The sequence below is a fragment of the Diaphorina citri genome, unplaced genomic scaffold, assembly GCF_000475195.1.
Source record: "Diaphorina citri unplaced genomic scaffold, Diaci psyllid genome assembly version 1.1 scaffold3167, whole genome shotgun sequence".
Classification (NCBI taxonomy): domain Eukaryota; kingdom Metazoa; phylum Arthropoda; class Insecta; order Hemiptera; family Psyllidae; genus Diaphorina; species Diaphorina citri.
This window is the reverse complement of record NW_007380578.1, coordinates 7,171-23,652: the sequence shown is the minus strand read 5'-3', so window position 1 is coordinate 23,652 and position 16,482 is coordinate 7,171. Positions and strand designations below refer to the sequence as shown.

Sequence of the window (16,482 nt, the reverse complement as noted above, 5' to 3'; positions counted from 1 at the left end):
TACCTACAGAAATGTGATCTATTCAACAAAAATCTACACTTTTTTACTTTTCTCTCTCTAACATTGGCAAAGTGGGTAGGGTAATTATGCAGAAGTTACATCCGTGGAAAAGAAAAGTGCCTTTTTGTATTTAACCTAACCTTATAATAACACTAATCACTGCTCTAATTGTGAAAACTCCTTCTTGCATTTAACCTAACCCTATAATAACACTGGTCACTGCTTGTTTGTGCCAGTTCCTTTGGTAGCGATATTCCACGGACATGACTTCTGCTCAAGTACCGCAAAGTTAAATTACAGTGCTTTTTTTTCTCATTTCTGATTTGTAGATTACAGACTGGCCTACAATCTCACATATGTTATCATCTGAATATGTACACACATGCCCAAACAGTCTGCAAGCATTCTCAAATTTTAACAACAAAGGTGAAAGAGTTTTGGACTCTTAAATCCAATAATTGTCTGCCTACCAAGTGCTTCATATTTTATTTTTCTAATATTCCTTTATTTGTATTTCAGCAAATGTAATTAATTTTATTGCTGATAAAACACTGGAAAACATCATCAATCTTCTACATCTGAATCATCAGGAGCTAGTAACAGAATAGGTACCAGATCTACAGAACATAATCATGGGGTCAAGTACCGGCTATATTATGACTATATCCAACTCTATCATTGGAGTTAGTGTTCTTGCTATGCCATTCTGTTATAAAGAGGTGAGAAATCTACTTTAATATTCACTAAACTTGATGGTTTTAACCTCTGGAACTTGAAAAGTTTGCTCTGAAGTTCATAGCTTCAAACTTCACAAAAAAAAAAAAAAAAAAAAAATCCCTTCAGGCATTTCTTTCTGGGTAAAAGTCCAAACTTTGGACTAGGGGTGCTTTTTGGGTCCTTTAAAAAGAGGTCATTAGAAAAAGAAAAATCTTCCATTGGTTTTTTTTTTTTTTAAAAAAAAAATTTTTCTTTGGTTTTTTTTTTTTTTTTTTTTTTTTTCAAGCAAAGCCCAAACATCCTAAATCTGTTTGTTATTTCTAAAAATAACTCTGTCATGGTTTCATTTCAGTGTGGCATAGTGCTATCAAGTCTGCTTCTGATTCTAAGTAATATTCTATCCAGATCAACTTGTCATTTCCTATTAAAATCTGCCATCATGTCTAGAAGAAGAAATTATGAACTCCTTGGTAAGTGGAATTAAATTTAGGGAGGAGGAAAGATGGGTTAAGCTTCTAAAAAGATAATTGATAAACTAAGAAAAGCCAATCTTAGTGGTTTAGTGTTAAAGTTAGTCACCTGGAAATCAGGAGTTTGTGGGATTAATCCCAGCCTGTCACATGTTTTTTACTTTCCTTATCCTATAGGTAATGTAATCAGGTCAAATTTTCGATGGTCAGTTTTTAGTGCCAAAACACGTTTTGAGGTCTCTAGAGCCTAAATCCAAAGTTTCAGCCATTGGTCCGTGTGTCTGATTTTTTTGTATGTTACAAAATTGTAGAGAAATGAATGACATGATAGGAGAAAGCCAGCTGTTCCAAGAACGAAACTAATCTGTTTAGGATAAAGTTCACTCCAGGTGGGAATCGAACCTTTGACCCAAGACTCTCAAAGCAGGCACTCTACCTTCTAAGCTAACTAAACTGGCGAAGATGTGAAAGTGGAGATTAAGCATGAAATGGAAGATGAAGAAGATATCGATGTAGGAAACAATCATTGTTAATGAAATCAATAGACAAGATTATCTAATACGTAAATATGTAGAAAGTAAAAACAACAAACAGACAGACAGACAGATGTAGAGTATGTAGATAGTAAACAAATAACAAAATAATGTTCTACAAATTCTACAATACTTCTTTTTTTGTAAATGGAAGATGAAGAAGATATCGATGTAGGAAACAATCATTGTTAATGAAATCAATAGACAGGATTATCTAAATACGTAAATATGTAGAAAGTAAAAACAACAAACAGACACACAGACAGATGTAGAATATGTAGATAGTAAACAAATAACAAAATAATGTTTTACAATATTTCTTTTTTGTATAAAATACTCTTAGCCAATCTTATTTATAAGGTTCTGATGTGGGATTCTACTAGTTCATAATATAATCATCACCTAAATGGGAAGTATTGTCTCTTCTCGCCCATGTGATGAGGGACATACTATGACACAGACGACACGAGTCTAATCTATCGGTTGTTTATTTTTTGCGATGTTCAAAAGAAAATAAAGCGCTCCTTTTTTTTACTATTAAAATAATAATCATAAAAAGGTTTATCATACCTGGTTTTATTTATACTGAGAATGGCATTCATAAGGTCCGCTTCTGATACTTTGTTGCGCCTTTGCAAGGTCCCCTTATAATCCGCTGTGTACCGCCACGTTACATCCTGTAGAACAATAGTATGACTCTTAAAACACCCTGTATACATTATTGTACATGGTTTCATTTATCCTCATATCCAAAAAGTCCACTCGGATGCTTAGGTGTAGGGACAAACAGCCCTAAAGGTCGGGGTAAGCAGGTTTATCATACCTGGTTTTATTTATACTGAGAATGGCATTCATAAGGTCCGCTTCTGATACTTTGTTGCGCCTTTGCAAGGTCCCCCTATAATCCGCTGTGTACCTCCACGTTACATCCTGTAGAACAATAGTATGACTCTTAAAACACCCTGTATACATTATTGTACATGGTTTCATGAGATGCAACACATCCCCAATATGGGACACAGCATCTCATTAACTCATTCTTTTTTAATTTTTTTGCCATCTTTTCCTTCTCTATTTTCCCCTATTCTTTCTTCAGTTACATATTTTTTTTCTTCTTTTCTATTGTTATTTCTTTTAATTTATTATGTTGTGGCTGTCCATGAATAATAAATAAATATACTTGAGTATTTTGTTGAAAAAAAAAAATCCTCATATACAAAAAGCCCGCTCGGATGCTTAAGTGTAGGGACAAACAGACCTAAAGGACAGGGTAAGCTTAAATTATACGAATCTTTAAAACACCCTATACTTAAGTATAGGTACACTTTTTACATTTTTCAATTCATCTTGAATGTAAAACCTGCCTCGGTGGCGTGGTGGTCAAGACGCTATTATTATTATTGTTTAACTCTTTTTATTTGGAATATTTACAAAAGTATAGGTACAATAAATATACACAGAACAACGAGATTAACAAAAGAAGACGCTCGCCTGGTAATCAGAAAGACGCGGGTTCGATCCCACCATGAAATTTGATCATTTATTTGAGAAATTGACCACATTATAACAGAGCTCTAATTGTGCGTCCATAGACTCCCACCGAGACCATCGACCATCGCGTCCACAACGGAGTCTGGAACCTCGTTGATTTGTTTATTTTCTCTTCGGGCGAGACTAGGCTAGGGTCGATGGTCAGTTCTCCGTTGTGGAAGCCTACTAAGATCGAGAACTAGTGCTTTTCTGAAAAATGAGTTTGAGCAATAAAAAAAGCATAAAAACAAAAGATATTGCTATAAAAAATAAGATACCTACATAAAAAATTTGAAGTCTTAGCTTTAATTTGACACCAAAATTAAAATATAACAGTGTCCAACAATAGAACCAGAGCTAATTGAAACTTAAAAACGTGAAAAATGATCGACTACTGGTACAGTCACCCTACTAATTGTTGGTTCATGTTTAATTTATTTGAAGTAGGTATGGCTATTTGGGTGTTGAATCCATGTCTTCCTGTTAAAGTTTTGATAACAACACTAGTAAGCTCATAAAAAGGATGTAGCTCATAAAAAATAATGCATTTTTTTTTATTTATACTGAGAATGGCATTCATAAGGTCCGCTTCTGATACTTTGTTGCGCCTTTGCAAGGTCCCCTTATAATCCGCTGTGTACCTCCACGTTACATCCTGTAGAACAATAGTATGACTCTTAAAACAACCTGTATACATTATTGTACATGGTTTCATTTATCCTCATATATATAAAAGGGAAATATGGGCGGGTCATTCATGTATTTTTGTATGTATGTCTGTCCGAATTGTTTAGAGAAAACTATGATAGATATCGAAAAAGTACCATAATCCATTATTTTTGTTGTTCTTAGATTTTTTAATGGAATTGACAGGTTGGCTTTTGATTCCTGTTTGTTTTCTACTCAATTCTCAATATTTTACTGTAATTAGATATAGATATTAATATTAATATATATTTGTGTTTCTAATTGTATTATGTATAAACATTGTTAACATACTGTCATGTATTTGAACAATAAAAATAATTGAATTGAATTGAATTGAATTCTTCAAGTTATAAGTAGCTTCAGACCGTTTTCATTTTACTTACATTAAAAATTATCAAATATTCTATTGTTTATATTTTCAGCATTCCAAGTGTTTGGTACAATGGGTAAGACTCTGGTAGAGTTGAGTATCATTGGATTCATGATGGGGACATGTATTGCTTTCTTTGTAGTCATGGGAGACCTGGGTCCTGCCATTCTATCCAATGTATTCACACATATCCGTATAGAAACACTGAGACCCACTGTACTCGTGTGTAAGTATTGTGTTTCTTTGTTCATCTGATGAGGGATATACTGAAGGAATTGAAGGATGAGCATGCTACGACACAGACCACATGAGTCTAATGCCCATGCTTCGACCGTCTGACAGATCTAGGTCTATTAGATAGTCTGAAGGTGAGTGGGCGGCTTAATGTAGTATTTGATTTATTGCTACAAAACCCTTTGATCTCAACTAGGTACTTGTTCCCCATAATAATTATTATGTCAAAATATATGAGACCTTTGTTAGTAGACTGTGGGGGTAAAGGGACCTTTCAGTCCTATCCCAGCAGGATAAAGTATATTTCTATGGGTTCCTGTTCCTTGTGATGTTGATTGATATAGTGTGGACGCTGTTCAATAGATCAGTTGCGCTTACTTGGGTGATGTTTCAAAGTCATAGAGCAGGAAAAATGAGGACCAACGGAATTTTTCCTTTTCTTCTACGACTTCTAGATCCCGAGATAAAGCGATTTAAAAAATACCGGTAAATCGTGAAGTTTGACGTCACGGCATACGCTCCTGTAGGCGAAGACGTCACATCAAATGTCCCGAGCAAAGCTGCTCCCTCGCAAGCAACGATTAATGTGTTTGTGCGCATACGTTTCTGCGCAGTTCTTTCTGCTCCTCCGCTAGCGCGCTTGCATACTGGCGCTACCTAACGGACGAAAATAACAACTGCGTAAAGTCTGACGTCACACATATTTGAACTCTTTCATTAGAACGGAACATAAAAATTGAATTTTCGACCTTTTACAGTTATTTTTTCGGAGTTTTGACCTCAGACTTGGATTTTCCCCAACTTTTTACATAGGAATCGACCATTTATTTATTATTTTTACCCATTTGCAACTGCTCCATTGATGTTTAATATTTTCGTTCCTACCTCAGACTTGGATTTTCCCCAACTTTTTACATAGGAATCGACCATTTATTTATAATTTTTACCCATTTGCAACTGCTCCATTGATGTTTAATGTTTTCGTTCCCCAGGTCTCGCATTGTTCATAGTATTACCACTAGGATTACTGAGAAATGTTGAAAGTCTAAGCACTGTATCCGCAGCCACCATTCTGTTCTACCTGTGTCTTGTGTTGAAGGTAAGATCATCCAACCAGCCTAGTTTACTTGGAAGATAGCACGTCTGCCTTGTAAGCTCTAGGCCGCGGGTTCCATTCCCGCCCGGGGGCGGATTTATCCTGAATGGATAAGGTTTGTTCTCAGAACGGCTGGCTTTCTCCTATCATCCTTCACTCTTCGCTTTCGGGACGACAAGACCTTAGCAGTTACAGTTCCTTCTATTTAAATAAATAACAAATATGTGATATCCACAAACGTCGTGAAAAGGCTTTGCTTTACCACAAATAATTTATTGATTTTTAGTCCCTCCTATTTATTATTACAATAGTAATAAAAAGGTATAAGGGACGGACTATTGTATTCGCTTCGGTGTCGTCTGTCTGTCTGTTCCCCATAGAAGGACTTATCCAAACCTAGTTAATTTCCTTATCAGCCATAGCTTATAAGAAGGAAAGTATGTAATGTAATCGGGTCATATTTTCGATGGTCAATTATTTCTCTTGTTATGTTTTCAGATGATAGCTGAATCTTCCACGCATCTCATTCAAGGTGAATGGATCTATGAGGTGAAATATTGGAACCCTGGGGGTCTCCTACAGTGCTTACCTATCTTCTCCATGGCACTCTTCTGTCAAACGTAAGTAGAAACAATCAAACGAACAGACAAACAAACAAACAGACTAGCAAACAAACGAACGATCAGACAAACAACCCAACCCAACAAACCAACGCAACTTCTTTTGATATCACACCTAAGAAATAATTGTTTGCTTGTTGGTGAAGGGTATGTTTTTCATCGCTATATCCTCTATTTTGCCGTACTTAGAATATCGAAGATGTTTATTAGATTGTGAATAATTTTTCAAATCAATTTATATCAGGATATAGAAGTACTAATAAATAAATGAATAAAATCGTAAGATTAGTTAGCTTGGAAGGTAATGCGTCTGCCTAGTAAGCGCTAGGTCGTGGGTTCGATTCCTGTCCAGAGCAATTTTTTTTATTTAAGAAATTCATCCAAGCAAGTGCACAAGTTCTATTGTCCTTTTTTCTTTGTTTTCAGACAATTGTTTGATATATTCGAGTCCATGCCCAATCTATCTCTAGATAGAATGAATGAGTACATCGGTTCTGCTGTTAACATGTGTACGGGTGTGTACATGAGTGTAGGATTCTTTGGCTATGTGGCCTACTATAAACTACCTAACCTGTCTGGTGAGTACAGAATAGAAGAATAAACCTACCTAATCTATCTTTCGGGCGGGGGGACTTTAAACAGGGAGGATACCAGCCGGAAATTTCCCTTGCTAAAGAAATAGCAAAGGTTGAGTGTGGAGGACATCCACTCGTAAAATTTTTGTAGCCAAAACCAAATGTCAGCCCAAAGAAATCACGCTAGGACTGATTGAGAAGCTGACGAAAAACGCCGACCCCGTCTGAACACGGGATAAGGCGAAGGGAAAGAAAATCTTTACCTTGGCACAGTAGAATATACCTTGTTTATCCTGTCCGAATAGGACTAAATAGTCCCTGTCTAAACTAAAAAAGGTCTCATTTATTTGCGTCTAATCAAGCTATAGAGTTGAGCTATGTATGTAATTTTGTAATTGGTTTTTTGAGTAATTTTTGGACATCATCTCTGTACTTTTTTTTTTTTTTTTAATTCTTCTAAACCAAGTCCTCTTCAAGGGAAAAAAATGTCTATTTTCTGTTTGTATATATGTATATATTTATTGTTACCTATTTATTTTTATAAATAATCTATTTTGTGTGTGTTGCAGGTAATGTTCTGCTGAGTTTCACTCCCAATGCTTCATCATTTTGTAGCCAAAACCAAATGTCAGCCCAAAGCAATCACGCCAGGACTGATTGAGAAGCTGACGAAAAACGCCGACCCCGTCTGAACACGGGATAAGGCGAAGGGAAAGAAGATCTCTATCTTGGCTCAGTAGAATATACCTTGTTTATCCTGTCCGAATAGGACTGTAAAGTCCCTGTCTAAACTAAAAAAGGTCTCATTTATTTGCGTCTAATCAAGCTATAGAGTTGAGCTATGTATGTAGTTGGTTTTATGAGTAATATTTGGACATCATTTCTGTACTTTTTTTTTTAATTTTCTAAACCAAGGCCTCTTCAAGAGAAAAAAATGTCTATTTTCTGTTTGTATATAAATATATGTATAGAAAAGTGAAATTTTTATTGAAAAAATAATTAATAATTAGTTTAATTTAATTGAATAAAGGACATTTCTTTTGTGAGTTTTGTTTATTCAATAGTCGGAGCTCCGTATTTGGTTCCCAAGACTTCAGGTTCGAATTGACAAACCCAGAGTTAAAGCCACCAAAAACATCCTTGTATAAAACCCGATCACTTCTCTCGACACATCAGTGTTCTGTTATCTTATCAAATACCTACCTATCAAGATTCACAAGTGGAAAACAAAGTTATCAGTTCATTTTCCACGTCATGGGTTTGTTTGTTCCCATAGGACATGTACTCGGGTTCATATCTCCAAGGACTTTCACCTTTGGTATCATCAACGAGTGATTGTAAGGATGAGTACTTTCATTTTGTTGTCAGGAGTTGTGCAAGAGAAGATCCATAGCAACTGTTGTGACATTCTGAGAGTGAGTAGAACCTTCTTCACATTTTGTTTAAAATGTTGAAATATTGGCTGTGTTCTATTTGTGTAACAAGGAATTAAGTATTGATCCAGTCAGAAATTTTGACATTTAAAAGAAGTAGGTATGGCACCTACCTAGATGCATCTCTATTGTTGTAAATAATAATGAAAGAATCAACGGTGCTAATGGCGTCAATAGCAATATTGTAATTATAACCAATGATAAAATCAGTTCTAGTGATGTAAATAACAATTTTGTAAATACTAAAGGTATTACCAATGATAAAGTCAAATCTATTGATGTCCATAGTAACAATAATGTAAATAGTAATGATATAATCAATCCTAGTGATGTAAATAATAATGTTGTAATTATTGATGATAAAAATAATGATAAAGTCAATTCTATTGATGTAAATAATAATTTTGTAAATACTAATGGTATAACCAACGATAAAGTCAATTCTATTGATGTAAATATAAATAACAACAAGGTTAGTAATAATCAAAATGAACAGTGTGAAGTATCTGATTCCAATGGTGAAGATATACAGGTACCTCACTTGTTATCCAATCTAAACCACGAGGAACTGATGAAAAATTTACACCTGGAAAGTAAATTTAAAGACCATGTGTTGAACAATATTGTAGCTGATAAAACGTAGAAGTAAATGCTTTACAAGTATCAAAGTAGTATTATAATATGTACATACAGTGAGAAATATCAAATATTATCATGAAGATGTGATTGGACATTGAAGCTAGTGAGACTTACTTTATTATGGGCACTCGTTGCTATGTTGAAAGCCCAGAAATCAGGTGTATCTGATAGTCATGATAGTGAGTGGCTAGCCTAATGGTAGGGCCGGGCCCAATGGACCATAATCTCTCAGGTTAAACCTATTGGATTAAGCAATTAGAGAGAGAGCAGAAATGAGAGAGAGAGAGAGAGAGAGAGAGAGATGTGACTGTTTCACATGAAAGAGAAAGATTAAAGTAAATACGTATAAACACATAGGACATAGGTAGGTACACAACATTGCATGAGAGGGAAAGAGATTTGGGAGGGATAGTTTTCCTTTACAAAGTCAGTGGGGACTGACACAAGTTACCTACCTTTTACCTCATACCTACCTATCTACCCACACAGATGCTAAGTATTTTCATCTTTAAAAAAAGGTAGGTAGGTACATACCTACCGCTTTCACATTTTTTCCAGGTTTTTCATGTTTGATGTTTTAATTTCTGCCATCATAACATGGCATAACACATTGCCTACTACGAGTAGGTATACTACATTATTGCATGGAATAGAATGGAATAGGTATACCTCATTTATACCAGCATAGATAAGCATAAAAGCTTCATTGTTGCATAAGTAAGCATAAGCTGTTTAATCTTCTCGTCAGACGCAAGTAACCAGCCATCTATACGATGTAGGTAGGTACCTATGTACGTTCATGGATGGCCAACCAAATTAATGTTTTTTGACGTCACGGCATACGCTCCCGTAGGCGATGACGTCATAATTCATGACTTCCGCTTCGTTTGTTTGTGCGCAAGTGTTTCTGCGCATTTTGACGTGAAATCTGACGTCACAACTTTTTGAACTTTTTCATTAGAACGGCAATTAAAAATTGAATTTTCGACCTTCAAAAGTTAATTTTTCGGAGTGTCGACCTCAGATTCGGATTTTTCACAGCTTTTTACGTAGGAATCGATGTTTTATTAATAATATTTTCCCAATTGCAACTCCTCCATTATGATGTTTTATGTCGATGTATACGCAATACCTACGTAGGTATTTAAAAAGTTTCTTAATATTCATTCTGTTCTTGTTCGCAGGCGCACACCACGCACTACGAGTCCATGACTCACAGTGCGATGACCGTGGGTTCGACTCACATTCCCGAGGCCCGGTTCCGATGCATCACCCTCTTCATCATCTTCATATCTCTACTGACAGCCATGATGTCGTCTAATATAGAACTTGTGCTGGGACTGGTAGGAGCTACTATTGGCATACTCATATGTGTATTAATGCCGACGTATATATTCGTGCGAATACCGGGGAAACAGACAACAGAGCGACTGTTTGCCAAGGTAAGATATCGAGCTCCTTCAGGAGAATCTTGCCACTTAAAAGAAAGAAAAAATCCAATATTTAGGCACCTGTTGGATAAATGAATAGTAGATAGATAATTGATCTAAATGAATTCCGAGGTTTCATTTTTTTTTTTTTTAAGAGAATAAATTAATAACAAGAAGAAAGAAATGAAATAAATTATAAAATAAACTATCTACAAAATATTCCAACTAAGGGGCGGGATTAATAAGGAAAGTAGAAAAGAAAACAAATTCGTGAATTACAGTTTTTTAAACCCTTAGAGAGGGTTGATATGTACAGTTTTTATTTGGTTTTATAAATACAGGCTTTGTTAAGTCATATAGGTACGATCAATAAATTACATTTCATCCTATCAACATCTTCCAATACATTATCGAAACTGGGGATAGCTTGCACAAGACCAAGTCTTTGGCCCTTCCTCCTTTTTATATGAAACAATTTGGCGCCCGAACTGGGTTTCGAACCCAGAACTTTTAGGTCTGAACACCAATGCTCTACCGACTGTCATAATGATATTAAAGAATGACGGATTGTCCTCACGAGGCTGAGCGCACCCCAAAATGACTAGCGGAACGTGTGGTACCAGTTACCAGACGGTTACCCGTCCAGATACCAACCACGCACGACGTTGCTCATCTTAAGTGTTCCATCATGAACTCATTCATTCATCGTGACAGAAATTTTTTTCTTCCGAAATACTCGTATCAGTCAAAAACAGAACTTCGGGATTTCTGATTTACTAATATTCTGCCAAATTTCTGAAATTCCGCCTTACTATCAAGTAGCAGAATTTCAGGAATTCTACCAGACTAGAAGATATTCTGCAACTCTGGTCTACTGTGAGGCAGGAGCTGAATTTCTGAAATTCTTCCGTACCTAGTAGCAGAATTTCTTACAGAATCATCAGTCAGAGGCAGAATTTCTAGAATTCTGTCCCAGTAACGGAATTTCTGGAATTCCGCCAGACTAGCAGAATTTCTACTTGAGTCTGTTCAAGGCATAATATTGTCTATGTAGCCTCTGTCTGCAGAATTGGGTTGCTCATCTTAAGTGTTCCATCATGAACTCATTCATTCATCGTGACAGAAATTTTTTTCTTCCGAAATACTCGTATCAGTCAAAAAACAGAACTTCGGGATTTCTGATTTACTAAATATTTTGCCAAATTTCTGAAATTCCGCCTTACTATCAAGTAGCAGAATTTCAGGAATTCTACCAGACTAGAAGATATTCTGCAACTCTGGTCTACTGTGAGTCAGGAGCTGAATTTCTGAAATTCTTCCGTAGTAGCAGAATTTCTTACAGAATCATCAGTCAGAGGCAGAATTTCTGGAATTCTGTCCCAGTAACGGAATTTCTGGAATTCCGCCAGACTAGCAGAATTTCTACTTGAGTCTGGTTCAAGGCATAATATTATCTATGTAGCCTCTGTCTACAGAACTGATAGAATTCAATTTCCCGTGTGAAATTCTGCCTCACTAGTAGAATTTCTGGAATTCTACCAGACGAGCAGAACTTCTACATGAGTCTATTCAAGGCATAATATTGTCTATGTAGCCTCTGTCTTCAGAACTGATAGAACTCAATCTCCCGTGTGAAATTCTGCCTCACTAGTAGAATTTCTGGAATTCTACCAGACTAGCAGAATTTCTGGAATTCTACTAGATTAGCAGAATTTCTGGAATTCTACCAGACTAGCAGAATTTCTGGAATCCTACCAGACTAGCAGAATTTCTGGAATTCCACCAGACTAGCAGAATTTCTACTTGAGTCTATTCAAGGCATAATATTGTCTATGTAGCCTCTGTCTGCAGAACTGATAGAATTCAATTTCCCGTGTGAAATTCTGCCTCACTAGTTGCTTGATTTCCTCTCGTACTGGAGGTTTGAATATGTTGTGGTTGATCTTGCGATACTGCATCATGTCCTCTGGAATCATAGAGAGAAACAATCGATAAAATTTATCGCCTATTGACGGACTGGTTAAAATGAAATTAGCCAGCCGTCTGCCTTGTAAGCGCTAGGCCGCGGATTCGATTCCCGCTCTTGGCGGATTTTATCCTCAACGGATAATGTTTGTTCTCGGAACGGCTGGCTTTCTCCTATCCAGTCTTCCCTCTCTCATGGATTTCGGAACGATAAGACTTAGCAGTTATAGTTCCCTCTGTAAAAAAAAACAACAACTGAGGTATTTTCCTGGATACTCACCATTATAAATTTGCGACGCATGCGCGAAGAACCTGGGAATGTAGTTTTCCATCACAGTCAATGTCATGTTGAGATCTTCAAGTAATCCTACCACAGCGTAATGCTTCTCGACCGCCATCTTGGCTTTCTCCAACGCACCCACCGTGTTGAACGGCCTGTCAACATAACAAAACATATGTATTAGATATGCAGATAGATGTATACAGTAGAACTTCGATTATTTCAACTGATTGAGACCGGGGGTAGTTGAATGATCACTTTCTATGATCTTTTCCTCTGATAAAATAGGATATATCATATATCCTTTAAAAGATAGAAAGAACAAACGGATTTTGGAGTTGAAATAATGGAAGTTGAAATAATTGAGGTTCTGCTGTACCTGTATATCCTTAGTAGGCGTCCACAATGGAGAACCGACCATCGACCCTAGCCTAGTACCGACCCAAGAGAAAATAAACAAACCATGCTGATGAATAGAAGCGTACTCAGCGGAGCACTAACCATAATACCGACCCTCGCAGAAAATCAAGAATTTGAGCCGCCAGCCTAGTTAGCTTAGTTGGTAGTGCGTCTGCCTTGTAAGCGCTAGGCCGCGGGTTCGATTCCCGCGCGGGGCGGATTTTATCCTGATGGGATAATGTTCGTTCTCGGAACCGCTGGCTTTCTCCTATCCTGTCTTCCTTCTCTCTTCGATTTCGGGACGATAAGACCATAGCAGTTACAGTTCCCTCTGTCAAAACCTCTTTAAAAAAAAGACGTAGTACAGGATAAAGGAACCTAACCGTTCTGAGAACGTTCGCTTAGGTGGGGGTGGGCATCAAACCCGCGACATAACGCTTACCTACTCTTACAAGGCAGACGCGCTACCTTCCAAGCTAACTAATTAGGATCTGTTTTGAGTACCTATACCCTATGGTACAAATTACTTTAGTGAAACTAGTGAAACAGACCCCATCCAAGACCGTCATCCGAAACCTCAAGAGGAGATTTCTATGAGGATGATTTTGTGAAATATTGTTTGCAATGCGTTAGCGTTATGCGGCGAATTTCTGCTACATATAGTCGGAGATAAATTGCAGAGATATGGAGTACCTACTGGATTAGGTACTTGTACCTACTGGATTAGATACTTGTACCTACTATCTGTACATGGTACTCATTAGGTTCCTGGTAGTCCGGTACCTACCTACCTATCTGTGAATCCAGTACCTACCTTCTAGTGGTCAGTGGAATAGAATAGAATATACCTTGTTTATCCTGCTCGAATGAGACTAGAAACTAGAAAGTCCCTTTACCCCAGCAGTCTAAACAATTGTGTTAAACCAGAGAGTGCTTATTTACATCTTTTGTGGGTATCACAGCATTACTACGTGCCTCCTTTCCAATAAATTCTCATTCATAAATCTTTTTACACTGGTATAGCCGCCACTGGTCGCTACTCGGTAAAAGTATTAGCTCAATTGTCCTCACGAGGCTGAGTGCACCCCGAACTCTAAGCATAGGTCCGAATAAAACTTCGACCCCGCCGGGAATCGAACCTGGGACGTCCGGTGTGCAAGCCTAGTGTGGTACCCATTGCCACGGAGAATGCTCCCCATTGTAATGAAAACCATAGGAAGTTCAAGACGGTGCTCCCTCTGATTCGGTTCCTTCAAAGGATATCCTATCTTATCAGAGGAAAAGATCATAGAAAGTGATCATTTCAACTACCCCCGGTCCCAATTAGTTGAAATAATCGAGTTTCTACTGTACTTATATGTAAATGTACCTAGGTACCGTTGGTACCCTAAGTTTACTATGGTGAAATAATATGGTTAAGTAAATATGGTTATGGTTAAATAAATACCGCAACATACGTACGTATACGTATTACAACCAAATGATGGAGCGCCTAATCTTCTATTGGACAATGTTGTGCTATGCCATTGTGACCTGCATCCCAAATGATGAACTGTTCAAAAGTTATTTGAGTGAGTACTACTATTCTATTTCTATTACTACATACCCTTAGTATACTGTTCTATTTTACTCTATATTCTATTACCTCATAGGTTTGATAGAGGGAAATGTAAATGCTAACTAAGTTCTTACTGTCCCGAAAGCGAAGAGGGAAAGAAATCAGGATAGGAGAAAGTCAGCCGTTCCTAGAACGAACCTTATCTGTTTAAAATAAAATTCGCCCGGGTGGTATTTGAACCCGCGACTTAATGCTTATAAGGCAGATGCGCTACCTTCCAAGCTGACAAGATTACGCAGGTTTCGAAGTCCTTCTTGAGCCAGGCTGGGTCAGGTAGGGGCAGGTCGGGGAAGGCCTGTTTCCGCTCGACGTAGTACCACGGGGCACGGACGTAGTAATACCAGGATATTACACGCTCTACTGGGTCACGCACCAGGTTCACGTAGATCGGCTCGGGGAGGTGAAACCTGATGGGGGAGAGAGGAGGGAGGATCAGTATGGACTATGCCAACCTCAGTGGTGCAGTGGTTAACGCGTTGGACTTTGAATCTGGAGGTTGGTGCTTCGACTCCAAGTCAAGTCATAGAATTTATATCTACATAATTATGTAGGTAGGTGTAATAACTGGGGAACGATATTTGTGACAAGCTTTTAAGTATGCTTAACACAGTGAAAAATTCCTAGTATGGACTATGGAACTCCTACCTTCTAGTAACACAAAACCCTAAAGAAACGAGTATACACAGATTTGTTTAGATAGATCTACTCAGAAAAAAGCTCTCTCTTTTGTATCATTGCATATCAAGGAGGAAAAATAAAAGTCAGTGTAGTTAGCTTGGAAGGTAGCGCGTTTGCCTAGATCGCGGGTTCGATTTGTAAGCGCTAGGTCGCGGGTTCGATTCCCACCCGGGGTGGATTTTATCCTGAACGGATAATGTTCGTTCTCGGAACGGCTGGCTTTCTTCTATCCTGTCTTCCGTAAAGGAGTCGCATCAGAAAATGCGTGCTTGGCCTATAGCTATGTTTTTAACTTACTCTGTGAAGTTGATGAAGCAAATGTGTTTGATATAAACTGAGGGTGTACTATAACTAGCGATCATATCTGCCAACAGTTTCTGAAATGATGAACAAAAGAGAGATGGTTAAAGTTCATGAAGCCAGCTTAGCCAGCAGCAAAGCCCGAAGCAATGATAGCACATTGCCAGCCTAATTAGCTGAGTTGGTAGTGCGTCTGCCTTGTAAGCGCTAGGCCGCGGGTTCGATTCCCGCCCGGGGCGGATTTTATCCTGATGGGATAATGTTCGTTCTCGGAACGGCTGGCTTTCTCCTATCCTGTCTTCCTTCTCTCCTCGATTTCGGGACGATAAGACCATAGCAGTTAAAGTTCCCTCTGTCAAACCTCTTAAAAAAAAAAAAAAAAAAAAAAAAAAAAAAAAAAAAAAAAAAAAACAAAAAAAATGGATAAAAGTTGCACGACTACACTTCCAATGCAACCGCAATGGCTCTGAAATGTTTCTTCCTCACCATCTCTCCTCAGGTATGGCTGTGTTACACGAAGTGCTGGGCATGTACCATAGCGGCGTGTTCAAGGACGGACAACTAGTCAGCAACAAATCTACCAACAAGCAAGACCTGAAGACAATTCGCGGCGATCAAATCACTTGGATAGATGGACGGGAAACGTATTGTTCAAATATCGGGAGACTTATATCCGAAGTGGACGCGATTATCATGCGAGCCAACAGGATGGTCAATAATGGTCGAATGGGAGACTTTGTTATCAACGGACGAACCAAGGTAAGCCAGCCCAAGTTACCTTGGAAGGTAGCACGCCTGCCTTGTAAGCGCTAGGCCGCGGGTTCGATTCCCGCCGCCCGGGGCGGCGTGGCGGATTTCATCCTGAAGGGATTAGGTTTGTTCTCGGA

At 37.9% G+C, this 16,482-nt stretch overlaps 1 protein-coding gene across 1 annotated transcript in view; it reads left to right on the top strand.

Annotated features, from left to right (window-relative positions):
* Nucleotides 1-503: 503 nt before the first annotated feature.
* The window catches only part of LOC103520063 (putative sodium-coupled neutral amino acid transporter 10), a gene marked incomplete at its 3' end in the record, with an annotated part of 21,737 nt that continues 5,758 nt past the window's right edge, over nt 504-16,482 (top strand). The window contains exons 1-9 of the mRNA XM_026831322.1: nt 504-719; nt 1,070-1,187; nt 4,381-4,554; nt 5,555-5,661; nt 6,157-6,278; nt 6,705-6,856; nt 7,423-7,467; nt 8,222-8,268; nt 10,110-10,367. Coding sequence (XP_026687123.1) covers nt 633-719; nt 1,070-1,187; nt 4,381-4,554; nt 5,555-5,661; nt 6,157-6,278; nt 6,705-6,856; nt 7,423-7,467; nt 8,222-8,268; nt 10,110-10,367 — 1,110 coding nt within the window. The remainder of the gene's footprint in view (nt 720-1,069; nt 1,188-4,380; nt 4,555-5,554; nt 5,662-6,156; nt 6,279-6,704; nt 6,857-7,422; nt 7,468-8,221; nt 8,269-10,109; nt 10,368-16,482) is intronic.